At 41.6% G+C, this 25,828-nt stretch overlaps 1 protein-coding gene across 1 annotated transcript in view; it reads right to left on the bottom strand.

The window, feature by feature from the left end:
- cdc42bpb (CDC42 binding protein kinase beta (DMPK-like)) overlaps nt 1–25,828 on the bottom strand; it is a 198,971-nt gene that overhangs the window by 108,680 nt on the left and 64,463 nt on the right. Inside the window, exon 2 of the mRNA XM_055641186.1 lies at nt 16,705–16,796. Coding sequence (XP_055497161.1) covers nt 16,705–16,796 — 92 coding nt within the window. The remainder of the gene's footprint in view (nt 1–16,704; nt 16,797–25,828) is intronic.

A 25,828-nucleotide genomic window follows, 5' to 3' on the forward strand; every position in this document is an offset into this window, starting at 1 on the left:
CGGCAGTCAAGATCGTCCCGTCAACAGAAGGCTCGAGGCCCCCGACCGCGGCCAAACAAAGAAGGGAAGAAATTAAACGTTCTTTTTCACCTTCCATCACAGTGAGGAATGTGGAGGAGTCACTGTGGTGAATGTATATGTTAAAATGTATTTTGTGTGTTCTGTTGCTTTTTATTTGTATGACTGACTTGGCAAATGAAATTCCTCGTATGCTGCAAAACATACTTGGCTAGTATTATTGTATTGTATTGATGTCTTGAAGGATTGAATTGGGGTTTGGGAGATCAGCAAAATGTTGAATTTGTGAATTTAATAAAATACTTTGCATAAGGTTATAGAGTGCACCATTTAACAATCACAGATTCATTATCATATAATGGACTATTTTTAAAGGAATTCTCTGGGGTGGGAGATTGCAACCTTCACGTGGCCCGCATTGTTTCGACGAAAGCAATCAACCCCGGTGTGCACAGTAAAATAAGATCAAATAGAACAGGTTGTCGTACAACTTTAGGTTGTGCACGCCATACACAAGAAGAAGAAAGGAAGAAAGGAGCTAGTTGTGTAGGAAGGAGCTATAGATGCTGGTTTAAACCAAAGATAGACACAAAAATCTGGAGTAACTCAGAGGCATAGGGAGCATCTCTGGAGAGAAGAAATGGGTGACTTTTCATGTGATGGGAGCAGAATTAGACCATTCGGCCCATCAAGTCTACTCTGGATCAAGAGCTAGTTACCCTCTCCAATAAATGCATCTGACAATGAATGTTGTTTGTTTGCTATATCAGTAGTTGGCTTAAATTACTTTTTGCCACAGTATTGAAGTTTCCTCGCTTCCTTCTCCACTCATTTATAAGTGTCGAGAGGGCTGTTAAAGTGAACCTATTCTAATCCCCTACAAATCCTGACCCAGTGCAATGTCGTTTCTCCAGCACATCTTGTATAACAGCATTTGTGTATCCACATTCTCACACATCCCATTCTGAACAGTTAGTCTTACCACATCCTGTTAAGTTCTAAAAACAACTACTTTTGTGTTCCCTTCTAAAATGTATTACCTTCTCATCTTACTTTGCCCACTTCCTCCATCCACATGAACCCTTTTCACCTTCGCTTGTTTCTTCTACTTTTTCTAAAAAATGTTCACCATTAAAGATGATGGAAATAAAAACTGCTATCTCCAGGTGGGATTGATGGAGTCAGAAAGAGGAAACAAAGGAAAACATACTAAGAGGTGCATCTTATAGGTATGTTGCAAAGCGTACCTGAATCGTCGTTGAAAATCTGTCCCAGCCCGTGTGCGTGATTTTGGCGCCGTTTAGAGGGGGCGGGTTTAAAAGGCGAATTTTACTAGGCTGTTGCAATCGAAAATGTTCAGCCTAGTAAATCATTAACGAAAAATCGCTGAAAGACCCCGTCGCAAAAGGTAATATTAATTTTTATGGCCTTGTATAATAGTTATAGTAGTTTAAAAATCACTCTCTACACCTGCGACCTCTCGCAGCCCCAGGGTTTTATAAAGCAAACAATTAAAGGTATGTAGCTTATTTTTACATTAAAAAGGGCTTCTTAAGACCCCTTTATACAAAGTTTACTATAGAGAGTAGTTCATTTTGGGCTCTTTATATCCCGCAGTATTTTTCTGGGCATTTGAGGGCACAAATCTACTGCAATGTGAACGTTCTAAACCAGCGCGTTCACAGGAACCCACTAGAAAGCTGATTTAAAATGGACTTTCATTTGCAGCAATTGAACACTAAATTCCTTCCATTTGGCCTATAAATTAATGTAAATGAGATTTCAAAATCATGTTTTATTGTGAATTATTTATGAATATTATTTGGACACTTGGGCTATTTAAAAATGTTAATCATTTATTAAGAAATGGATAGATGTTTAGATCTAGTAATTGAAGTTTGAAATTTGCTACACTTGGGTAACTAACTAGTTATATGTTTTAATTTCAGGTCATCCATGTAAGATAATTTTATATTTGTTTCAGAATGCTTCAATCTACGATAACTGAAAATTTCATTCAGTTCTCTTAATTTTTAAGAAGGTTATAGGCTTTTGACCTCCCACGATCACAGCTGTTTTGTTAAGTCCATAGAAAATCAATAGGGAACAAGATGCTAATTTCCGAGTATGAAAATGGCCATAACTTTTTAAATACTTGAGATATGAAAGTGAATTAGGTGTCAACTTATTTTTATGCTTTATCTGATGGGATAAATTACAGACTTGATTTTTTAAATCTGAAAATGTTGTAACATTGCTACATCTTATTTCTGTTTTTAGAGTTGAAATCAACAAAACTTTGTGGTACTGAATTTTTTAAATATTTCCTTCATTAAAATAACAACTTCCCATTTACAAATCTATATTGACTGCTGCTAATTAATCCTTTTTTACAGAGAGTGTTAATTTTATTCATTACCCCTCAAAGAACAGCCTTAACCAACTTTAGTGGAATGATCTTTTGCTATTCCTCTAACTTGTCGTTGAAATTGAGCTGTATTACTGACAAAAGAGAGACAGAAATAACTGGAGTAACTCAGCAGGACAGGCTGCATCTCTGGAAAGATGGATTGTTTGATGTTTCGGGTCGAGACCCTTCTTCACACTGAGAATCAGGGGAGAGGGAGACAGAGATAAGGCAGGGTAAGGTGTGAAAACGACAGATCAAAGGGGAGAATGCTGAAGGAAATGTAGAATGGTTCATTGTTAACGGAGGGGAAGTTGACAACGAGGCATATAATCAGTATAATTAATCAGGGTCAGTGAAACTAGTCGGAGAACTAGATGGGGGCGGGATGGAGAGAGAAGGAAAGCAAGGACTAGGTTAAAGAAATCAAACTGATACCACTGGATTGTAAGCTGCCCAAGCGAAATATGAGGTGCTGCTCCTCCAATTTCACACTGACAGTGGAGGAGGCCCAGGACAGAAAGGTCAGTGTGGGAATGGGAATGGGAGTTATAGTGTTAAAGCCTCTGTATTTCTGTTCATGAAATCTTCTGCGGACAGTGGTCATTGACAAATCCACACCTGACTCCTGAAGGGTGTTTCTGATCTGTCAGACAGGTGTTTGGGGATTTGTCTTTATTATAGAGAGAATTCTTCTGTCATCAGCTGTGGAGGTTTCCCTTGGCCTGCCAGTCCCTTTGCGAATAGTAAGTTCACCAGAGCTCTTTCTTCTTAATGATGTTCCAAACAGTTGATTTTGGTAAGCCTAAGGTTTGGCTGATGAATGTAACAGATTTATTCTTGTTTCTCAGTCTCATAATGGCTTCTGACTTTCATTGGGACAACTTTGGTCCTCATGTTGATAAATAGCAATAGAAGTTTCCAAAGGTGATGGAACAACCGGAGGAAAGACTAGGTGCTGAGAGCTCTCTGATACCTGCATTAAGGAGGCAATTAAACACACCTGAGAAATTACAATCACCTGTGAGGCCTTGTGTCCCAAACATTATGATGCCCTGAAATGGGGGGACTATGTATAAACACAGCTGTAATTTCTTCATGGTGAAACCAAAATGTATTAAAATACCCTTTCATAAAATCTGATAATGTGCACTTTAGCCACATGTGATTTTTTCTATTACACATCTCAAATTGACTTCTCCGTGGATAGTCACCTTGTCGTGGTGGAGGAGCTTGTGTAGACCTGAGATCCTGAGAGCGATGCCGTCTGGAGCCATGCGTGGGAAGATAGAAGGGGATGTCTTTGACAAATAGCAATCCAACCAAGACCTCAACGGTGGAACAGGCGGAGGACGATGGCTGACCTTAGTGGAGCGTCACAACAGCTGGGAAGACGGATGAAGGCTGCAGCAGAAAAGGGTCTCCAGTCGTCTTGGACTCCATGCCACTGGATCCTGACCCAGATCTGTCAAGGACCGTGTGGTGGTTGTCTGTGCACCAGTCTCCCCACGTTAAACAAAGTCACAAACTGGCGTCCTCCAGCCCTGGAGACACCCATGGTCAGCCATGACCGAAGGGGGCCTAAGAAGAAGAATCTCAAATTGTGGAGGACAGAGGCAAATAAATAAATGATGTGTCTGTGTCCCAAACAATATGGATGGCACTGTAGCAGTGAAGGTAATGAAGTGACAATTTAAGGCGAGTTACTGGCAAACCTGCAACTCTTTGGCACAAACTTTTATCAGAGCCGCTGCTACTTCCTGAAAGACGACTCTAAAGTTTCACACAAAATAGTGCTGTATGTAAAGATCTATTGCCATTGTCATCACATTCCCCAAAGATTGGGTTTTCTTTCTCATTTCAAGTTGTGCCTATTTTACTATCGTGACATTTAATTTGTATCCTATCACTGGCCCAAAACAATTTTCCACAAAAACTAAAGTGAAGTCCTCCCTCAGTATCATTGTATCATTATTTCTCTAAATCCTATCATAATTAAGCACAATTAGACACAAAATGCTGGAATAACTCAGCGGCACAGGCAGCATCTCTGAGTTACTCAAGCAATTTGTGCCTACCTTTGACTTAAACCAGCATCTGCAATTCTTTCCTACACATTTTTAAATGCTTTTTCCTTTCAGCTATATAATACACAAGGTCATAAGTGATAGGAGAAGAATTAGGCCATTCGGCCCATCAAGTGTACTCCGCCAACCGATCATGGCTGATCTAACTCTCCTTGCTAAACTCATTCTCCAATCCATTAATTTAACCTGTGTTTAAGAAGGAACTGCAGATGCTGGAGAATCGAAGGTACACAAAAAAGCTAGAGAAACTCAGCGGGTGCAGCAGCATCTATGGAGCGAAGGAAATAGGCAACGTTTCGGGCCGAAACGTTGCCTATTTCCTTCGCTCCATAGATGCTGCTGCACCCGCTGAGTTTCTCCAGCTTTTTTGTGTACCATTAATTTAATCTATTCATTTAGATTTACCAAGTGGCCTCTTGCAGGTTAACATTAATTTATTTGAATCCTTTTACTTTAGCAATCTTTTGTGCAAATAAGCCTGAAATTAAAGTCTCACTTTCATTTTTCTCCTAACGTGAGAGATTCAAGTTTCTCTCCATCAATTTAGTTAATGCATGACAATATCTGATTTATATCTTCAACTTCTCTTTCAATACTCAGTTATATTTGTGTTCTGTTATTTGTATTCATTCCAGTTTATGCGAATTCTTATCTTATTGAACTTGGCTTTGCAATCTTCATCTTTTAGCCATGAACCAAATGATGTGATGTTTATTCACAATTTCATACATTATCTACCTACTCTAAACAATCAGAATTATCATGGCACGGAATGGCTCTGCCTGTTGAGTTTATTAAAAAAACAGTCACACGGAACACCTATCCTCATGCCTTCCTCAGAACCTATCAAATTCCTTTAAATGTAGGAAAGAATTGCAGATGCTGGTTTAAATCGAAGGTAGACACAAAATGCTGGAGTAACTCAACGGGGCAGGCAGCATCTCTGGAGAGAAGGAATGGGTGATGTTTTGGGTCGAGACCCTTCTTCAGACTGAAGTCCTCTATGAATGCTCTAATTCTCTGATTCTACTATTACCCCTGGCAATACATCCCAAACCTAAATCCTCTGCTCTGTAGGAAAATCTACTTCACATCATTTTTGCTTCTTAAGTTCATTCATTGTCCCCAAATTCTTGACCTCTCTGTCAATGGAATTAGTCTCTCTCTATTTCATCGATACCTTTCATTTTAAACATTTATCAGATGTCCTCACGATCTCCTCTGTTCCAAGGAAAATAACTGTGGCAAAAGTTGATGGGAATGGCCTGCGTGTGAGCAAAGGGATACCTAGCAACTGGAAAGATAATAAAAGCAAGGCAGCAAGAATTCAAAGTCGGCACAGTCTGAAGAAGGGTCTCGACCCGAAATGTCACCCATTCCTTAGAGTCATAGTGCAATACAGTGTGGAAACAGGCCCTTCGGCCCAACTCACCCACACCGGCCAACAATGTCCCAGCTACCCTAGTCCCACTTGCCTGCACTTAGTCCATATCCCTCCAAACCTGTCCTACCCATGTACCTGTCTGTTTCTTAAACGATGGGATAGTCCCAGCCTCAACTACCTCCTCTGGCACCTTGTTCAATACACCCACCACCCTCTGTGTGAAAAGGTTACCCCTCGGATTCCTATTAAATCTTTTCCCCTTCACCTTGAACCTATGTCCTCTGGTCCTCGATTCCCCTACTCTGGGTAAACGACTCTGTGCATCTACCCGATCTACTCCTCTCATCATTTTGTATACTTCTATAAGATCTCTCCTCATCCTCCTACACCCCAGCCTACTCAACCTCTCCCTATAGCTCACACCCTCTAGTCCTGGCAACATCCTCGTAAATCTTTTCTGAACCTTTTCAAGCTTGGCAATATATTTCCTATAACATGGTGCCCAGAACTGAACACAATATTCTAACTGCAGTCTCACCAACGTCTTATACAACTGCAACATGACCTCCCAACTTCTATACTTAATACTCTGACTGATGAAGGCCAAAGTTCCAAAAGCCTTTATGACCACCTTATCTACCTGCGACTCGACCTTCGTGGAACCATGCACTTGTACTCCTAGATCCCTCTGCTCTACAACACTACCCAGAGGCCTACCATTTACTGTGTAGGTTCTGCCCTTGTCCGACGTTCCACAGTGCAACACCTCACACTTCTCTCCACAGATGCTGGCTGACGCGCTGAGTTACTCCAGCATTTTGTGTCTATTCCTGTTAGAGGGCAGGGCAAAGATGGCAGGAGTAGGGAACACTGGATGACAAGAGATATCGAGGCTCTGGTCAGAATAAAGACAGAAGCATGGTACAGGTTGCTGGGATAAGTGAATTTCTGAAGCAGTACAGGGGATGCAGGGGTATATTCAAGGAGGGCGTCGCGAGGCCAAAAGGGGGGCATGAGACTTGCAGGGAAGATTAGGAGAATCTAATATAAAAATATGAGCTTTTTTAAAGTATATTATGGGGAAAAAGTGTAACTGGGGGGAGAACAGGGCTGCTTCAAGAACAAAGGGGAGAAATATGTGTCGAGCTGCAGGAGATGGGAGAGGTCCTCAATGAATATTTTGCTTCTATTTTTACCATAGAGAAAGACAAAGTCTGCATGTAAGACAAACTGAGGAGCACAAGTACATAGCAGGTCCGGGAGTCCGAAGAGTTTCGACCCAAAACGTCACCTATTCCTTTTCTCCAGAGATGCTGCCTGACCGACTGAGTCACTCCAGCTTTTTGTGTCTATCTTCACTAGATATGCATATTTCCCTGAAAGTAGAATCACAAATGGACATGCTTAAGCAGGAGGCTTTTGGCACACAGACCTTCATCTGGAAGGCTGTTCCCAGGACTTGACAGACTGAGTTATAGGGAGAGGTTGTGCAGGCTAGGACTTTAATCCATGGAGCAGAATAAACTGAGGGGTGATCTTAAAGAATTGTCAATAAAACAAAAGAAATAACTGTGGACTTCAGGAAGAAACAGACAGCACACACCCCACTCACCATCAATGGCAGTGCAGTGGAGTCTGTGAAACGCACCAAGTTCCTGGGAGTGCACATCACAGATGTCAGACATCGTCCACCAACACCATCTCCCTAGTCAAGAAAGCACAGCAATGCCTCCACCTCCTTCGACGGATGAGGAGAGCCGACCTCCCTCCTTCTGCCCTCACCACTTTTTACAGGGGTGCCATTGAGAGCATTCTTACCAGCAGTCTCTCAGTCTGGTATGGCAGTTGCTCTGCTGCTGACCAGAAGGCCCTACAGAGAGTGGTGAGGACAGCGGAGAAGATCACCAGATCACCACAACCTGCAATCCAGGACTTCTACCCATCTCGCTGTCACAAGAGAGCAACCAATATCATCAAAGACACCACCCACACAGCACACAAACTGTTCACTCTCCTACCATCCGGCAAGCGCTACTGCAGCAAGCAGACCAAAACCACCAGATTCAAAAGCAGCTTTTTCCCTCAGGCCATCAGACTACTCAACACACTCAAGAAAATTCCATGAACATTTAACTTTAACTCAATGTCTGCAGTATGCTATTTGCACTTTTCTATATTGCACCTTTAGTATTGCACCTTAATAACATACCTCAAAATTTTACTACAGTCTGGCACACTGTGAATATTTTAAATAATGGATATTGTCTATCTTATTGGTATATTGTCTGTCTGTGTTATAAATATTACTTGCACATTTGGAGTATGGGGAAACGCAATTTCAATCCAATTTATTTGAATTGACAATAAAGTTTACTTTGAACTTTGAATCTTAGTTTATATTCTCATTTGTTCCACCATGTCACCTTCTCTCAGCCCAGTCTATCCGCCTGTACATATGCTTAATGCTTATTACTATCCCTCTCACGTTTCCCTTTCCCAGCTCATCTGTAAATGTATATCCTATTCACTCAAGTCCTAATGAGAAATATACATCAACCAGTGCTTATAGCTGCTGGTGAAGTTACATCAGTTCAAATATCAACCTTTTGCGAATGTTCCCCATTTCTTACTACTTAAGTCACTTTTATTCCACAGCCTTCAATCATGATGACACTCCCATTACATGACTCCTCATCTAAATGAACCATACCATCTTCATTTCCTTCATTCACTCTCTCTATCCCTTCAAGCTAAAAAATGTAGTTAAACGCGATTTTTCATTTAACAAATGCATACAAGCTTTTTTCAATCAATTTATGCTCGTCTAGATTACCATTAATTCTGGCAGATTATTATTTTTGGGTATTTCCCCACTACCGGGCGTATACTTCATCAGTTTATCATCACACCTCCTTTAACATCTGCAGTCAGGTGAAGTCACTGAATTCAAAGTTGGCGTGCAGGTACAGCAGGCAGTGAAGAAAGCTAATGGAATGTTGGCCTCCTGCATTCCTTTTCCTATCGGCATTTCTATGGAACATTGTCTAGCTTTTTACTTCCTACCAATCTTTTCCCACATCCCCTTCGTGGTTTGTCATTTCCTTTTTCACTTCCTCCTAAACTTAGTAGTCAACCAGTTTCTCACTAGTTGTTAGGAAGTGGTACCCGTCACATGTTTTTTTTTCTGCTTTGTTTTAGTATTCTTTTTGGACACACATAGAGCCTTGGCTTTAATCCCCATTACCTGCTCCCGAATGGGAATCTGCCTGGTCTGCAGCTAAAACTCTTTGAAGGCCTCCTGTTGTTCAGTTCTATTCTAGCCCAAAGATCCTATAGGCCACTCCTGCTAAATGCAATGGGCTGACGTGTAGTACGCAACGGAGCGGAACGTGGGCCTTTTTTTCCATCCATTTCAGTAACCCGACCCGACCCGACTCACAGTGTAATCAACGTTGCGGGGGAACATAATAAATTATAATTCTGAAAATGAGGAAAGATTTTTAACCAAAGAACTTTTATTTTTACGAGGATGTTTCCGTAACCAGCTTCTGTCTCCACACTAGGTATCATTGCTCTGCTATGGGATCTTTGGTGCGGAGACGGAAACAAGTTACGGAAATGGGGCCGAATATTACCCATGACTGTACTACGTCTTTTTCGTCGAGTGGACTATCTTGCTCGCTATAGGATCTTTGTTCTAGCCTGCTACGCTATGAGTCCACCTCACCTGGGCAGGATCTGCTTCAATCACAATGAAACTGGCACCTCTCCAACTAACTATTTGTCTATGGCAATAAACTTAATGGTGAGCAACCACTGTTGAGCTGGTTACCATGGAGATGTATCCAAAGCCAAACAAAGAGGGAGAGATAGACACAAAATGTTGGAGTATTTCAGTGGGCCAGGCAGCATCTCTAGAGAGAAGGAATGGGTACCGAGCACCCCCTCCCCCCCCAGTTGCACCCCGTCAGCCATCACATACAACACATAATCCTCCAACATTTCTGTCACCTCCAATGGGATCCCACCACTAGTCGCATATTCCCATCTCCACCCCTTTCAGCCTTCCTCAGAGACCATTCCCTCCGCAACTCCCTGGTTAACCTATCCCTTCCCACCCAAACCGTCCCCTCCCTAGGTACCTTCCCTTGCAATCGCAGGAGATGCAACACCTATCCCTATACCTCCTCCATCAAATCTGTCCAGGGACCCCGACAGTCCTTTCAAGTTAGGCAGAGGTTCACTTGCACCCCCTCCAACCTCATCTACTGTATTCGTTGCTTGAGATGTGGACTCTTATACATCGGTGAGACCAAACGCAGACTGGGCAATCATCTCGCTGAACACCTTCGCTCAGTCCGCCTGAACCTACCCAATACCCCGGTTTCCAAACACAAATTCCCCTTCCCATTCCCACACTGACCTTTCCTAGGCCTCCTCCATTGTCAGAGTGAGCCCAACAGCATCTCATATTTCACTTGTGCAGCTTACAGCCCAGTGGTATATTGATTTCTCTAACTTCAAGTAACCCCGGCATTCCCTCTCCTTCCAACCCTCCCCACCCAAGTCGCACCAGCTTCTCGTTCTCACTCAGCAAACAGCTAACAATCGCCTGTTTCCTTTATCACCATTACTTTTTTTGCATCTTTCATTCATTTGTTCTATATCTTTCTACATCACTGTCTATATCTCTTGTTTCCCCTTCCCCTGACTAGCTTGAAGAAGGGTCTTGGCCGGAAACGTCACTCATTCCTTCTCTGCAGAGATGCTGTCTGTCCTGCTGAGTTACTCCAGCATTTTGTGTCTATCTTCAGTTTAAACCAGCATCTGCATTCCCTTCCTACACAAAGAGGGAGAGATGGCAGCTTCCATCATATTCAACTGCCGGTGATGAGAGGATTCAGACTAATATGTGGTGCCGCCATTCCTGGTCCCCAATGAAAGTTCCACCCACCTTGCCAGAGTGCTGGCCTTGTCCCCACATGTGAGTGGTGGGCGAGCTAGGGCATGTGATGAAGCTGCCCAACACCAGCCTTCTCAGACATCTTCTCCCTAGCGAGCCATAGGCAATGCTTTGCTGCAGTAGGCTCAGTGGACATGGGTTCGCACCTGAATCTAGGCTCAGCATCACACGCTCCATATACATGATCTTATTGAAGTAGAAGGGTAATGTACCTGTGAGCATTTGGACCAGAGAACCAAAGACTCTAGAGCAAATCTGCACACAGTGGGTAGCAATGACCATGCATACCAGTAGAGGTTAGTCCTGATGGCCTTTGGATCATTCAAATCACCTATTATGATGCTCCACAGTCCCTATATGTTTCTGTGGGCAGGTTTGGGTGTACAAGATGTAATTGTTTAAGCTATCTCTATCCAGAGACAGATCGATTATTGATTAGTACAGGTGTCAGGGGTTATGGGGAGAAAGCAGGAGAATGGGGTTAGGAGAGAGAGAGAGATAGATCAGCCATGATTGAATGGCGGAGTAGACGTGATGGGCCGAATGGCCTAATTCTGCTCTCATCACATGAACTAACTTGCAAGCATTGCAGTAAACATAAAGACAGCTATCAACTTCAGGAAATACATACAAATAGGTAGAGTACAGATAGCAAATACAAATTACCATTGAAACATTTAGATAAGAGTGACAAAAGGCAATGAAAAGATCAAATGTATAATTTTGTAGGAGGTACATGTATAGAGAACCACATGAAAAATTCTAGAACGATGGGGTTTTTAGTATTGTGAACTGGCACTTGTTTTCTTCAGAGCACAAATAGTTAAAATAGTTGAGAAAAATCAGACTAAGGTGTAGGAAGGGACTGCAGATGCTGGTTCAAATGGTAGACACAAACTGCTGGACTAACTCAGCAGGACAGACAGCATCTCTGGAGAGAATGGGTCGAGACCCTCATTCAGACTAGTCAGGGGAAAGGAAAACGAGATACTGTATAGACAGTGTTTAAGAAGGAACTGCAGATGCTGGAGAATCGAAGGTACACAAAAAAGCTGGAGAAACTCAGCGGGTGCAGCAGCGTCTATGGAGCGAAGGAAATAGGCAACGTTTCGGGCCGAAACCCTTCTTCAGACTGAAGAACTTCTGAAGAAGGGTTTCGGCCCGAAACGTTGCCTATTTCCTTCGCTCCATAGATGCTGCTGCACCCGCTGAGTTTCTCCAGCTTTTTTGTGTACTGTATAGACAGTGATGTGGAGAGATATAGAACAAATGAATGAAAGAATGAAATGATATGCAAAAGAATGAAAAGAAAGGAAACTTTAAAAGGTGTCATTATTTTGAGTTGTCTGACAAAAATAATAATTGGAAGTGAATTCATTGATAACATCCAAAAGTTAGTCGTCATAGCTTAAAAGGAAAGCACCCACATGGGTAAACAGCAAGGAGCAAATTGTTGTGCTCTGTTGCACAATTTTATGATTCCAAGTTAAGGGCCTGTCCCACGTTCCCGAAGTACTCACAAATTCTCCCGAGTGTTCCCCTTGATTCAAACTCGGAGAATGTCCGTAGCGAGTCTGTAGGAGGCCGTAGGAGTCCGTAGATATAACGTAGCGGCTCGTTATGGCAGCCGTAGGTACTCGTGGCATCAGGTAAGTCGGGACGTTTTTTCCAGCATGTCAAAAAAGTCCACGAGTAAAAGGATAGAGGAAGGGTTCGTAGATCACAAAAATCATAATTTTTTTTTTTAAGGTCCTTTCAACTCAGCAGATGACTCGGAAAAGTGGGACAGGCCCTTTACTTACTCCCCTCTTAAAATGTCTCTTATTTCATTGAAGCCATAATCTATTTTTGCACCACCTTACAATTTGAGTTTCAGTATTCCTAGAAAAAGACAGTAAAAATCTGTTTTCGTCCCTGGCAACTACTATGCGTCCGAGAAATCTGTACACAGAAACATTACTTTTTCAGCATTATCAATTATACTTCAAATGCACTCAATATAATAAGGTTTTATGGCACTATTTTAATTGCCAGTGATTGTAAACCATCCTGCTGGAAGTAGCAGGAGGCAATATATTTAACTAGTGATTCTTTGCAAAGTGGCAGCTTCTCATCAAATGAAGGTGCCAGAATTTACAATTACAGAATCTTAAGCATGCTGCTTTATTACATGAAGACAGACACAAAATGTTGGAGTAACCCAGCGGGACAGGCAGCATCTCTGGAGAGAAGGATTAGGTGACGTTTCGGGTCGAGACCCTTCTTCAGACCCGAAGTCTCGACCCGAAACGTCACCCATTCCTTTTATCCAGAGATGCTGCATGTCCCGCTGGGTTACTCCAGCATTTTATCTATCTTCAGTTTAAACTGACATCTGCAGTTCCTTCCTACACACTGGAAGACTGTGGCTCCTGGTTCTGGACTCGCCACAGTCTTAGAATAAAGGGGAGGCCATTTAAGACTGAGGTGAGAAAAAACTTTTTCATCCAGAGAGTTGAATTGCCATTGTGAATGTAAACAGCTGACACCCAATGAGGTAGCACAGTGTCTCAGCAATTAGCGATGCTGCCTCAATTGCAGAAACCTAGATTTGATCCTAACCGTGGGGATATTTTGTGTGAAGTTTGCGCAATTTCCCCGTGGCCACATGGTTTCACCCTCGCTCCACATGCTCCTGTTTCCTTCCTCAAGCCAAAGATATGTTGATTGGTAGGTTACTGAGCACAAACAACATACTTGCAATTATATACGCAGGTTTATAACCATATAACCATATAACAATTACAGCATGGAAACAGGCCATCTCGACCCTTCTAGTCCGTGCCGAACACGTATTCTCCCCTAGTCCCATATACCTGCGTTCAGACCATAACCCTCCATTCCTTTCCCGTCCATATAACTATCCAATTTATTTTTAAATTATAAAAAGGAACCTGCCTCCACCACCTTCACTGGAAGCTCATTCTACACAGCCACCACTCTCTGAGTAAAGAAGTTCCCCCTCATGCTACCCCTAAACTTCTGTCCCTTAATTCTCAAGTCATCTTAATGCACTTTATGTGGAAGTTTACAGCCCATGAATATTAGCGACCATAGTTATCATACTTCCCATTGTAATAGCACAGGATTAGATGTCACCAATAAATTAATATGTTGTAACAATGCCTATTAAGGAAGAGTCAACACATTATGGAATGGAACAGTCTGAAGAAGGGTCGACCCGAAAAGTCACCCATTCCTTCTCTCCGGAGATGCTGCCTGTCCCGCTGAGTTACTACAGCTTTTCGTGTCTATCTTCGGATTAAACCAGCTTCTGCAGTTCCTTCCTACACATTATGGAATGTCGGCCTCTTGGTTCCCAGAAAGGCTTTTCGGTTCCCGCCCCATTTCAGGAAACAAACTACGTTAAACGCTGTTGATCTCAAGCCAATTCTGCTAAGAAATGTTTTGCATCCAATTCCAGCACAAATAGAATGAAAAGCTTTTTGAAAACGCTTTTTTTCCCCTGTATGTTACAATTTTATATGCTCAGTCTCAACATTTACAATCAAAGCTTGTCCAATCTATTAAATTAGGAATTCACTTCCTGTTCAGTCTATATTAATATGGATAATTATGACAGTCAATTATACTAATGTGGCTTTAATTTGGAAGAGTGGGTAGAGCTGAACATTATGATCATTTGTAGAGAAAGGAACAGGGAAGGGGAAAGCAAGAACCTACTTGAAACCACAATATAACTCAAAACAAACTGGTGGAGGAACTCAGCAGGTCAGGCAACATTTGTGAAGGGGAGAGCCAGGTGACGTTTCAGGTCAGAATGAAGAAGGGACCCGACCCAAGATGTGATCTGTCCATTTCTTCCACAGATGCTGCCTGACGCACTGAACCCCCCAGCAGATTGTGTTTAGCTCATGATTCCAGCATCTGCAGTTTCTTGTGCCCCTAATAAAACTCAGAATTTTAATATCAACTGGTTTACAAAAAATAACTATTATAAACTTTCTGACAAGAAGTTAGGGACTTCATCACTTAGTCATAGATTCATACTGCATGGAAACAGGCCCTTCGGCCCAACTTGCACCTGCTGACCAAGATGCCCCTTCTGTACTATTCCCACCTACCCACGTTTTGGCCTATATCATGGCCACATTCCCATAAATCTTATCTGCACTCTTTCCAGCGTAACAACATCTTTCCTATACAAGGTCCCCAAAACTAGACACAATTCTCCAAATGCCTCCTAACCAACGTCTTATACAGCTGTTAAAATAATATCCCAATTCTATACTCTGACTGATGGAGGCCAAAGTACCAAAAGCATTCTTGACCACCCATCCATCCGTGATGCCACTTGACTGCATGCACAGACTCCCAGTTAAGCAGTGCTGATTACTAAAATTCTCACCATTGTTTTTAAATCCATCTAAGGCTTCGCCATTCTCTGTATATGTAGATTTCTCCAACCATGTAAGCCTCTAAAGCATTTTTGCTTCTGTTATTCTGCTTTTTGATCATTCGTAAATATAATCACAACCTATGACTGTCAGGACTTCAAGCTCTGGATTATTCTTTCACCGTACAGTACAACACTGATGCTTTGTTTTATTATGTTTACTGAATATACCGAGTGTTTTAAAAGATAGACACAAAGTACTGGAGTAATTCTGCAGGTCAGGCTCCATCTCTGAGGAAAAAGGACAGGTGACATTTCGGGGCAGGCTGAAGAAGTGTCCCTCCCCGACCTGAAACATCACCTATCCTTTTTCTCCAGATGCTGCCTGACCCGCTGAGTTACTCCAGCATTTTATGTCTATACCGTAAGTGTGATCATTTCCCCATGACAGAAATTAGATAAATACTAATTTTACATGACATCAATGTTAAAATTGTCCTTGATACCTGTGTTACATCAAAATTGTGCTGTACTTTTTCCTCCTTTAAGACAATCCATATAGCTTAGTGATTTTAGTAAGCTTCTGGCCATCAGCCTAAGGTCTTCCATATAAGGTCACAAGTCACAGGAGCTGAATTAGGTCACCCAGCACATCGTCTACTCTCTCATACAATCATGGCTGATCTATCTCTCCCTCCTAACCCCATTCTCCTGCCTTCTCCCCATGACCCAACACCTGTACTAATCAACAATCTATCTATCTCTGCTTTAAAAATATCCAATGGCCTCCACAGCCTTCCATGGCAAAGAATTCCACAGATTCACCACCATCAGACCGAAGAAATTCCTCCTCATCTCCTTCTTAAAGCAACATCCTTAAATTCTGAGGCTATGACCTCTAGTCCTAGACCCTACCACTAGTGGAAGCACCCTCTCCACATCCACTCTATCCAGGCCTATCCAATATAGGGCAATTAAATCTTATTCCTCACCACTCCTGCATGCAGTCATTGGACATTTTCCTGTATTCAAAGCAGTGAGAATTGTTGATGTTGTAGTGATCCCCGCCGTTTGACTCAAAAAGACTTCAAATGTGCACAAATACAAGAGACTAAATTTCCAAACCACAGCATATGTACAGATATGCATGGCATATCAGCCATGATCACAATGAATGGCGGTGCTGGCTCGAAGGGCCGAATGGCCTCCTCCTGCATCTATTTTCTACTGAGCATATCAGTTAATAATCAAAAGCCAAAATTAATTACTATTAGAAATAGCAAGTAAAGAAGTGATGATCACAATCAATATTTTGACTGTTCTTTACAAAGAATAAGCAATTACACAACTCAAAACACTTTATTGTTGCCTTAGGAAAGCAACTTCAAAATAGAGTACAACATTAAGTTGTATTTGATTATTATTGGACAGAATTTGCTGAATGCTCACCTCTCCAAATGCCCCTCTGCCAATGACTTTCAACATTTCAAAGTCATCTCGGTGCAGCCGCAGTTCCTTTACAGTAGAAGTAAATGGTTTTGCTGAAAAGGTCAAAGATAAAAGAATTAGAAGGGCTGCAAATACCAAATATTTGTTTCAGAATGCTAGGCGGGGCTGTAAAATTCAAGGAATATCGACAAATTATAAGTCTAAGAAGAACATAATAAGGGAAAATACAAGAATACCACGAATGAAGAATATTTATTTTTAAATGGCAAGAAATTAGTGAACTTGTTCAAAGAGGGAAGTTGATACATTAGTTCATGGAACCCAGGAGGTCAACATGTAGGTACAGGATGCAATTTAGAGTCATAGTGTCATAAAGTGTACAGTGTGGAAACAGACCCTTCGGCCCAACTCGCCCACACAGCCCAACAATGTCACTGCTACACTAGTCCCACCTGCCTGCGCTTGGTCCATATCCCTCCAAACCTGTCCTATCCATGTACCTGTCTAACTGTTTCTTAAACAATGGGCTAGTCCCTGCCACAACTACCTCCTCTGGCAGCTTGTTCCACACACCCATTGCTGTTCTCGAGTCATAGAGTGATACAGTGTGGATACAGGCCCTTTGGCCCAACTTGCTCACACTGGCCAACATGCCCCAGGTACACTAGTCCCACCTGCCTGAGTTTGGCCCTTATGAAAAAGTTACCCCTCAGATTCCTATCTTTTCCTCTTCACCTTGAAGAGTGATTGTTGGCCTTGAATGACCATGAGACGGTACAAATTTCCTCCACTGATTATTTGGAAGAGGGGTAGTTATTCAATAAGCAGAGAATGTATGGAATAGATCCACATTCACTGGAATTTGGAATTGTGAAAAAGTCATGCTGAAATATAAGATTCTGAGAGGGACAGACAGTAGATCTCGAGAGGCTGTTTCCTGGAACCAAATGGGCATAGTCTTTGGATAAGGCCTCGACCTGGACAAGGACAACTTTATTTATTTATACAGTTGTAATGTTTAGGAATGTTTTCTTCTAGAAAGCCGTGAATGCTCAGTTCTTGAATATAATCAGGATTGGGACGGGTGGATTAGTGAAGTCCAAAGGATCAAGGAATATGGAAACCCGATGGTGAATGGATATGGTGCAGGAACTGTTGTGCAAGATTAAGGGCACAGAGCTTATTCCTATAATGAGACCAGCAATGTTCAAAACCCTGTTTATCCCAGGCCAATTCTTTTCTCTCCCAATCATCACATCTGTGCATCTTATGTCATTAAATCAGTACATCCTATTGATAATGTTTTAAATTGTTGAAAAATGACATAAAAAATATTAATGATTGTGCCATTGTGCACCACACGTCACAGACATTAGCAAAGAATTCAATTTTATACCAGAGAGCAACTCGACTAAATAAACAAATACACCGCAGTGTGTACATGTTCGGCATATAAATGCACAAGGCAATGATAGCGGGGGGGGGGGACTAAAGAAAAAGCATTCATGTCAAAGCAAGGGCAAATGCTTTAACATTCTCACAAATTGATGAGAATTTTTTTTCAGACGTGGCTTCAGAGAAGTCTGCAACCAGCCACTGGTTTACTGCGTAATCTTGATAAACCCAGCATTGTTTTAATTCCAATCAACCAGTAAAGTAGTAACAGTGCTTCAAAATTCTACTTTTGAAAACTTGAAGAAACATGCCAAGTACAGGCAGACTGCCGATGAAACAAATGAATACATGTTTGGAAACAAAAAGCAGACATCTTTGCCAGACAACATTACAGCAGCTTGAGACATTAAATTTAGATTTTCTTCATAAATGGAAACAGATCTGGGACTTCCATGCATGTACAGTCAAGTCGTGAAATTCCTAACTTACAAAATACAGCATTAGTTAATCCACATTGCTTCTATGTGGAATTTAGTAGTAAAAGTTCTATCTTGTTGAGATTCCCAGCATTTACTTTGGGAAACTGACTCCAGAGATCCCCAGGGATTTTAATCAGAATTGTAAGGCAGTAGAGATGAAAAGAGAGAGCCAAGCAGACAAGTTCTGTACCTCATTTCAAAATAACTTTAACTTTGAAATGATTTTTTAAAGTATTTTAGCTAATTTGATCCTTAGGAAAAGTTTTTTTTTTTTTTTTTTAATTGCGTTTAAAGCATCGTCAAAAGTCAATGACATAGCGAATCATTTTAAAGCCTTTACAACTTTGACAATTAGCAAAGCTAGGGCAATAGTTTGCTAGTTTAGTTTGGAGATACAGAATGGAAACAGGCCCTTTCTGCCTATTGGATCCATGTCGATCATCGATTACACGTTCATACTAGTTCTGCATTCCACTTTCGCATCCACTCCCTACACATTAATGGAAATCTACAGGGGTCGATTAATGTACAAAACTATACATCTTTGGGACATGGGATGAACACCAAGTACATTTTGGGACAGGGTTCTTTAATGGCATCCCAGGAGAGCATACTGCTGGAGTCCAGGGTACTTTGGGCCAGCAAGGAAGGTTCTATGTATCAAGACCATGGTGGCGCAGCAGTAGAATTGCTGCCTTACAGCTTGAGACCCGGGTTCCATCCTGACTGCGAGTGCTGTCTGTATGGAGTTTGTACGTTCTCTACGTGACCTGCGTGGGTTTTCTCCGAGATCTTTGGTTTCCTCCCACACTCCAAAGACGTACAGGTTTGTAGGTTAATGTAAAACATTGTCCCTAGTGTGTGTAGGATAGTGTTAATGTGCGGGGATCGCTGGTCCCGGTGGGCCAAACGACCTGTTTCTGCGCTGTATCTCTAAACTAAACTAAACTAAACACTGGAAAGGATCACATTTAATGCCCATCCCCAATTGCTTTGACAAGGTGGCACATCAGTAACTTGAACAGTATTTCTGGTGCAGATACTCTTAACAATGCTGATGAATAATATATTCCAGCATATAGATCATGTGACATTGCAGAGACAGCAATATTTTTGCAAGTCGGGCAGGCATGTAATTGGGAGCAAAACTTGCAGACGATGTTCCTATACACCTTGTGCTTTTGTCCTTCTGGATGGGAGGGGTCACAGTAACCTAGGCAACCAATTACAATGCATTTTAGAGATAGTACACATCAACCACAGTGTAATAGTTATGAAGGGAATTAATTTTAACTATGGTCTGTGCCAATAAAGCTTGGCCCACTGAGTGCTCCAAATTCTTTGGCATGTAACTACAAACACACAAGCACTTCCTTGTCTCGTTTATTGTCTAAACACGAAACGCCTGAAATCCTGTTACACCCTTGTTTTCTGTAGTGTGCATTATGAAGGAATTGTATTAGAAAAAAGGGCTAGAGTATTTTACAACACAAGGGCATTTAGCTATACCTGTATGAGTCAATGTATGCAATGCTCCAATCCTCTGGAATCATGCCTGTAACTGCAGAAAGTAAAGTATGGGCCTCCATCATTTCTTAGAGGCATAGAGTCAGTCATACAGCATGGAAACAGGTCCTTCAGCCCACCAACATGCTGGCCCTAAACTCTTCCTATCTTATTTTTAAAAGGCCTCTCATTTTCCCCAATGTCCCTTTATTTGCTAACAGTTTGTCCCAATGTGGGACTGTTTGTACCATCGCCCGGTGGGGAATTGCCTCAGCGCAGAGGGAGAAGAGGGAAGAGACTGCAGCCCTAAGATTTTTGCCTCCACCACAGTGAGGAGGTGTTTGGAGGACTCACTGTGGTGGATGTTAATTTGTGTTTATTGTTGTTTATTATTGTATCATTGTATGTATGACTGCAGGCACGAAATTTCGTTCAGACCGTAAGGTATTGAATGACAATAAAGGAAATTCAATTCAATTCAATTCAAATCAATCATATGTTGCAAATTCCTGCCTGACGCCATCCAAATTTAGCCATGTCCCAACTCAGGACCTGAAGGTACAGGATTTGAAGGGCGATTTTTTAGGCGATTGCCAGCGACTAGGACAATGGAATTCACTGGTCAGCACCGGCGACAACGTACGTTAACCTGGCGCAACCTACGACAGCCCAAATTGTCGCCACTGTCGCCAAAGAATGTTCAACATTTACCAGCAGTTGTCTAAAAAATTGCCTAAGTGGGACAGGCCCTTGACTATATCTATCAGATGAAACTACATGAAACTAGATTAAAATTAATGACACCAAGCATGCCCCTTGGAATGTGATGCATGAAACCCATAATGTAACACTGCCCTTTCTCAAACAAGTTTCTTGATTTCATAATGGAGCAGCCAATTTATAATGATGCAAATCCAAACAACTAAATATCACATTAAAAACAAAATACTGGACAAACTCGTCAGGCAGCATCTGTGGAAAAAGGGTCAATGTTTCAAATTTTGATTGTTACGTGAGTAACATTAACACAAGCAATAAGTAAATTCTAAGGAAGTGTGTCTGTGTTATCTTGGGCCTCAGTAACTAAAATAACCATCTTTAGAGTCTACATCAGTAGAAAGATTTATTCAAAAATAGACCCGGAAGGGAAATTAATTTACAAACTCCATATGTGACATAAATATGGTTTATAAAGAATTGCAAAGTATTATTATAAACATGTTTTTTAATAAGATCCTAAACCATAAGGACACAGCTGAAGTAACTTTAACATGACATTGACTGAATTATTGGCTTTAAACAGTGCCAGCTTCATACAAGTAATCCTTTTCAATTATTTTTGAAGTCTGCTCATTATTAACATGTTTTATCTTTTTTTCTAAGAAGGTATTCTAACTATAATGCATAATTTCTTTCCACTGCCTGAAGCATATGACATTTTTATAAACTAACTAGACGAAGTGCAGACCCACTGGCTCCCCCCCAATGTAATATTCCACTATACACCCGTTCCACCAATGCAACCCGTTCCCCAATGCAATATTCCACCGCTCATGCATAGTCCCCAACTGCGCAGACGCGGGCATCGCGGGGAGGGAGATGAAGTCGGTGTTCGTCATGGTGGGCATGAGGGTGAGTTACCGCAGTGGTGGAGGCTGAGGAGACGGACGGTTGCAGCCGTTCACCCGGGGGGACGGGTGAGTGAGGAAGAGATTCAGATTCAATTTCAGATTCAGATTCAATTTTAATTGTCATTGTCAGTGTACAGTACAGAGACAACGAAATGCATTCGTTGAGAGATGGGACCAGGGCCTCCATTAATCTGAATGAAACTCGTTTAATTTACATCACAGGACAATGGTGAGTAAGGTGGGCCAAAATTGTAGCGCTATCGTGCACTGTTTTTGCGCAAATATAGGTACAAATAAACAAGCAAGATGAGAGTTTTAGTAATGTATAGATGAGGGCCAAATTGAAAATATTTTATTCTTTTATTTTCTTTCTTTATATGATTTTTAGAGCACACAGTACAAATTCTGAGGCCATTCAAGCATATCACCAGAAACAACAGTGTATGTCCTAGACATTGCTCATCGCTCTTTGTGGATAACAAGCCAGTCTCCATATACAGCAAAGGTACACAAAAATGCTGGAGAAACTCAGCGGGTGCAGCAGCATCTATGGAGCGAAGAAAATAGGTAACGTTTCGGGCCAAAACCCTTCTTCAGACTGAAGGGTTTTGGCCCGAAATGTTGCCTATTTCCTTCGCTCCATAGATGCTGCTGCACCCGCTGAGTTTCTCCAGCATTTTTGTGTACCTTCGATTTTCCAGCATTTGCAGTTCCTTCTTAAACTCCATAGACAGCAACGTTTCTTTGGGTGTGGTGGAATAATAGTACAATTTGCATTGTACCATCTCTTATATTTGTGTAGAATAGGGGGCTGGGTTATTATGTTTACTCTGGTATACAATACATGTTCCTAGCATTAGCATAATTGGCATTAACGAATAAACATTAGGTGACATTTCTTTTTGTGTCCTTTTACAATACTGGAGTTTTTAACGAACAAGATTAGTATTCACTTTTTTAGTATACACCAACACACTGTTCTTAACAAAAATCTACCCATCGTGTGAAACCTTGTAAATAGCAGATATAAATTAGATACATTTTCATCGTTTTCCACCAATTTGGACCACTAAAAGTGTGACATTAAAAACTCTGCCACATTTAGTCATGAATATTTAATTCATACATAAACTTCATATGGCACCTCATACATATACGTTTTGATAATGATCTAGGGAAATATCTTCATCTATACCAGGAGAAAAATACAGTAATATAAAGATAATACAGTACAGTAAAGATCCCGTAACAATCGTTGTGCTTGGCGTCCATTGTCACAACGACCGTTATCGGGGTCGGTACGTCCGTAAGTTAAACCACGAAGGCTCAAAACCACTAAAGCATTTCAAATACCCAACGAGGTATCCTATGGTAGTAGCGATCTTTGGGTGAGTTATGGCCCTGTCCCACTTAGGCGAATTTTCAGCGGACTGCCGGCAGTCGCCTGAAAAACCGGCAACTGGAACAGCGACTGTCAGAGTGAAACACACACACACTTACAAACACATCGCTTCCTTCACCAGCCCGCTACGCAGGTGGTAACAGGGCAAGCGGGGGGAGCGTTGTCTAAAAAAAATCCCACGGTGAAAAGCCAAGGTGATACAGACACACACCGCAATGAACAGGAAGGTTGGCACTGTAATAAGGCAGCTAAAGCACAATGTACGGTAAGTCCTTTAAAAGAGGGGGGAGCGGGAGGAGAAGGAATGGAGACAACTTTTAAGAAGCCAGAGATACATGGCTGTGAAGCTCGGCGGACATTTAACATTACCGGTCGGTTACCCTTGGTTCTGATAACTACTGCTTACCTTTTTTTCCCGCCATTGAGCCAATGAAATTCACTAGTCAGCACCGGCTACAATCTACGAGAGCCTCCGTGAACCTTCGACCTCCTGGCAACCCAAGGGACCTCCTGGTGACCCACTTACGGCACGAGAATTCTCACTATTCTTCATGGCCGCTTCATTCTAGTTGCCGCTAATTTTTCAACATGTTGAAAAATGTGCGGCGACCATTATGAGGCCACAACTAGTTCCCAGAATGCGGGAACTCCTCGCGACCATGAAGGCGACTCCCCGGCAACCACCCGCGAACATGTGGCAACCATGTTACGGAGACATTTTACAAAAAAATCAGCCCATATCAAACGATCTGACGAATCATCGGCCATCGCTAGCTCAAATCCATAAGGTAATGTACCGTTCAGGCCACATTGGTGAGAATGCTTGGTTCTCGCTAATAATGTAACGCTCGTTTTCTGGGACACCAAACCTTTTAGTGTCCAACGCAACGAACGTTTGTGTAACGCACGTTGCGGTGTCCACTCAGATGGATGCAATATTCTACTAAATGATCAGGTGAATGAAGTGGAAACGGTGTTTGCAATTTTATTGTTCCCTGTGGTATTCATAAACATAGAAAGGAATAAGAAATGTGTGCATTTACTGTGCCAACCAGGTCACTCACTGGTGGACACCACGCAACAACCGTTACACAAAATGTATTTGTGTATTCTGATGCCATTTTCAGAAACTTGCTACCAATATGCTATCTCTTCTTATATTTGTTGTTGATACTATGTTAGTCATGAACCCAATAAAGTGCTTGTCAACTTTTTTGAAGGAATTTGAAATTTGACCCCATTTGTCACATTTGTGTGCAGTATTGTAAAAAGACACTTATAGATTCAAATTTACAAGGTCTTCTCAAGTCAAGTTCATGCTCATATGCACAATATGCTGAGACACTAGTATCATGAAAAGCATGTTTGCAGCAGTATCACACTTCGTGGAAACGATTACTAATCTGAAGACCACGTGCTCAAAGTAGTGGATGAGTTTCACTTCAAAATGGTGAAAATTATAAATAATATTTATATTGGCTAGTTCTTTAATAAATTCTGAAGAACTAAAGCAAAAAATTATAAAAGTGGAATTAAAGTAATTACAACGGCGGCTCGGTGGCACCGCGGTAGTTACTGCCTTACAGCGCTTGCAGCGCCAGAGACCCGGGTTCAATCCCAACCACGGGTGCTGTTGGTACAGAGTTTGAATGTTCTCCCTGTGATTGCATGGGTTTTCTCTGATATCATTGGTTTCCTCCCACAAGTTTATAGGTTAATTGGCTTGGTATAAATGTAAATTGTCCCCAGTGTGTGCAGGATAGTGTTAATGTGAGGTGATCGCTGGTTGGTGCAGACTCGGTGGGCCGAAGGGCCTGTTTCCGAGCTGTATCTCTATACTAAACTAAACTTCTTAGAAAAATTAACTGCACTTTAAACACCAGGAAAGATAATGCAGTATATTGGAGTGATTTTTTTTTTTTAAACTATTACAAACTATTCCATTCATTTAATGTTCTGAGTCAGGGATGGTCAGTTGATTGGTTACTTTCAAAAGTCAACGGTTTCATTTGCAGTTGATTACTTCCATGGAGTAAAGAGAATGAGCCTTTCCTCACATATGAAGAACTCAGTGGGTCAGGCAGCATCTGTGGAGGGAAATTGATGGACCCTGCTCCAGCTTGGTGTAGTAGATTGATGTTTAATCCTCTTGCTTTAGTGTCCCTCCTTTAACTGATATTACCATTTGAAATAATTGGAACGTGTTCGTTTTAGAAAATACATCAAAACCCGTTAGAGATTTGCAGAGGACGTCTAGATTGTTGGAGCTGTGGACAATAAAGGCGGCTTTGAAAGAATACAGAGGGGTATACTGCCCTAATTTGACAAAAGGAAGCAACTGACAATGTTGTCAAAATTGAGTCATTGCTTGTTTTAGGGTATTTGAGATATGCTCTACACAATGGTGAACAAAATAAGTCTTCTCTGAGTACAATTTGAAAATATTTATACCAGAGAAGTAAGAAATTCCATCACAGAAAGCTGAAAGAAAATGCCTTTCTGCCAGTTGCTTCCTTTTGTCAAAGTAGGGCAGTATAGAACAGAAATGGGCAGAGAAATGGCAGATGGAGTTCAATTTAAACTATAGGGAATATATAGTTAATGGCAAAACCTAACAGCTTTTAGTTTTAATTTTAGAAATACAACGCAGAAACAACACTGACCAGCGATCCCCACACATATCCTACACACTGGGGACAATTTACACATAC

The sequence above is a fragment of the Leucoraja erinacea genome, chromosome 9 (genome assembly GCF_028641065.1).
Source record: "Leucoraja erinacea ecotype New England chromosome 9, Leri_hhj_1, whole genome shotgun sequence".
Classification (NCBI taxonomy): domain Eukaryota; kingdom Metazoa; phylum Chordata; class Chondrichthyes; order Rajiformes; family Rajidae; genus Leucoraja; species Leucoraja erinaceus.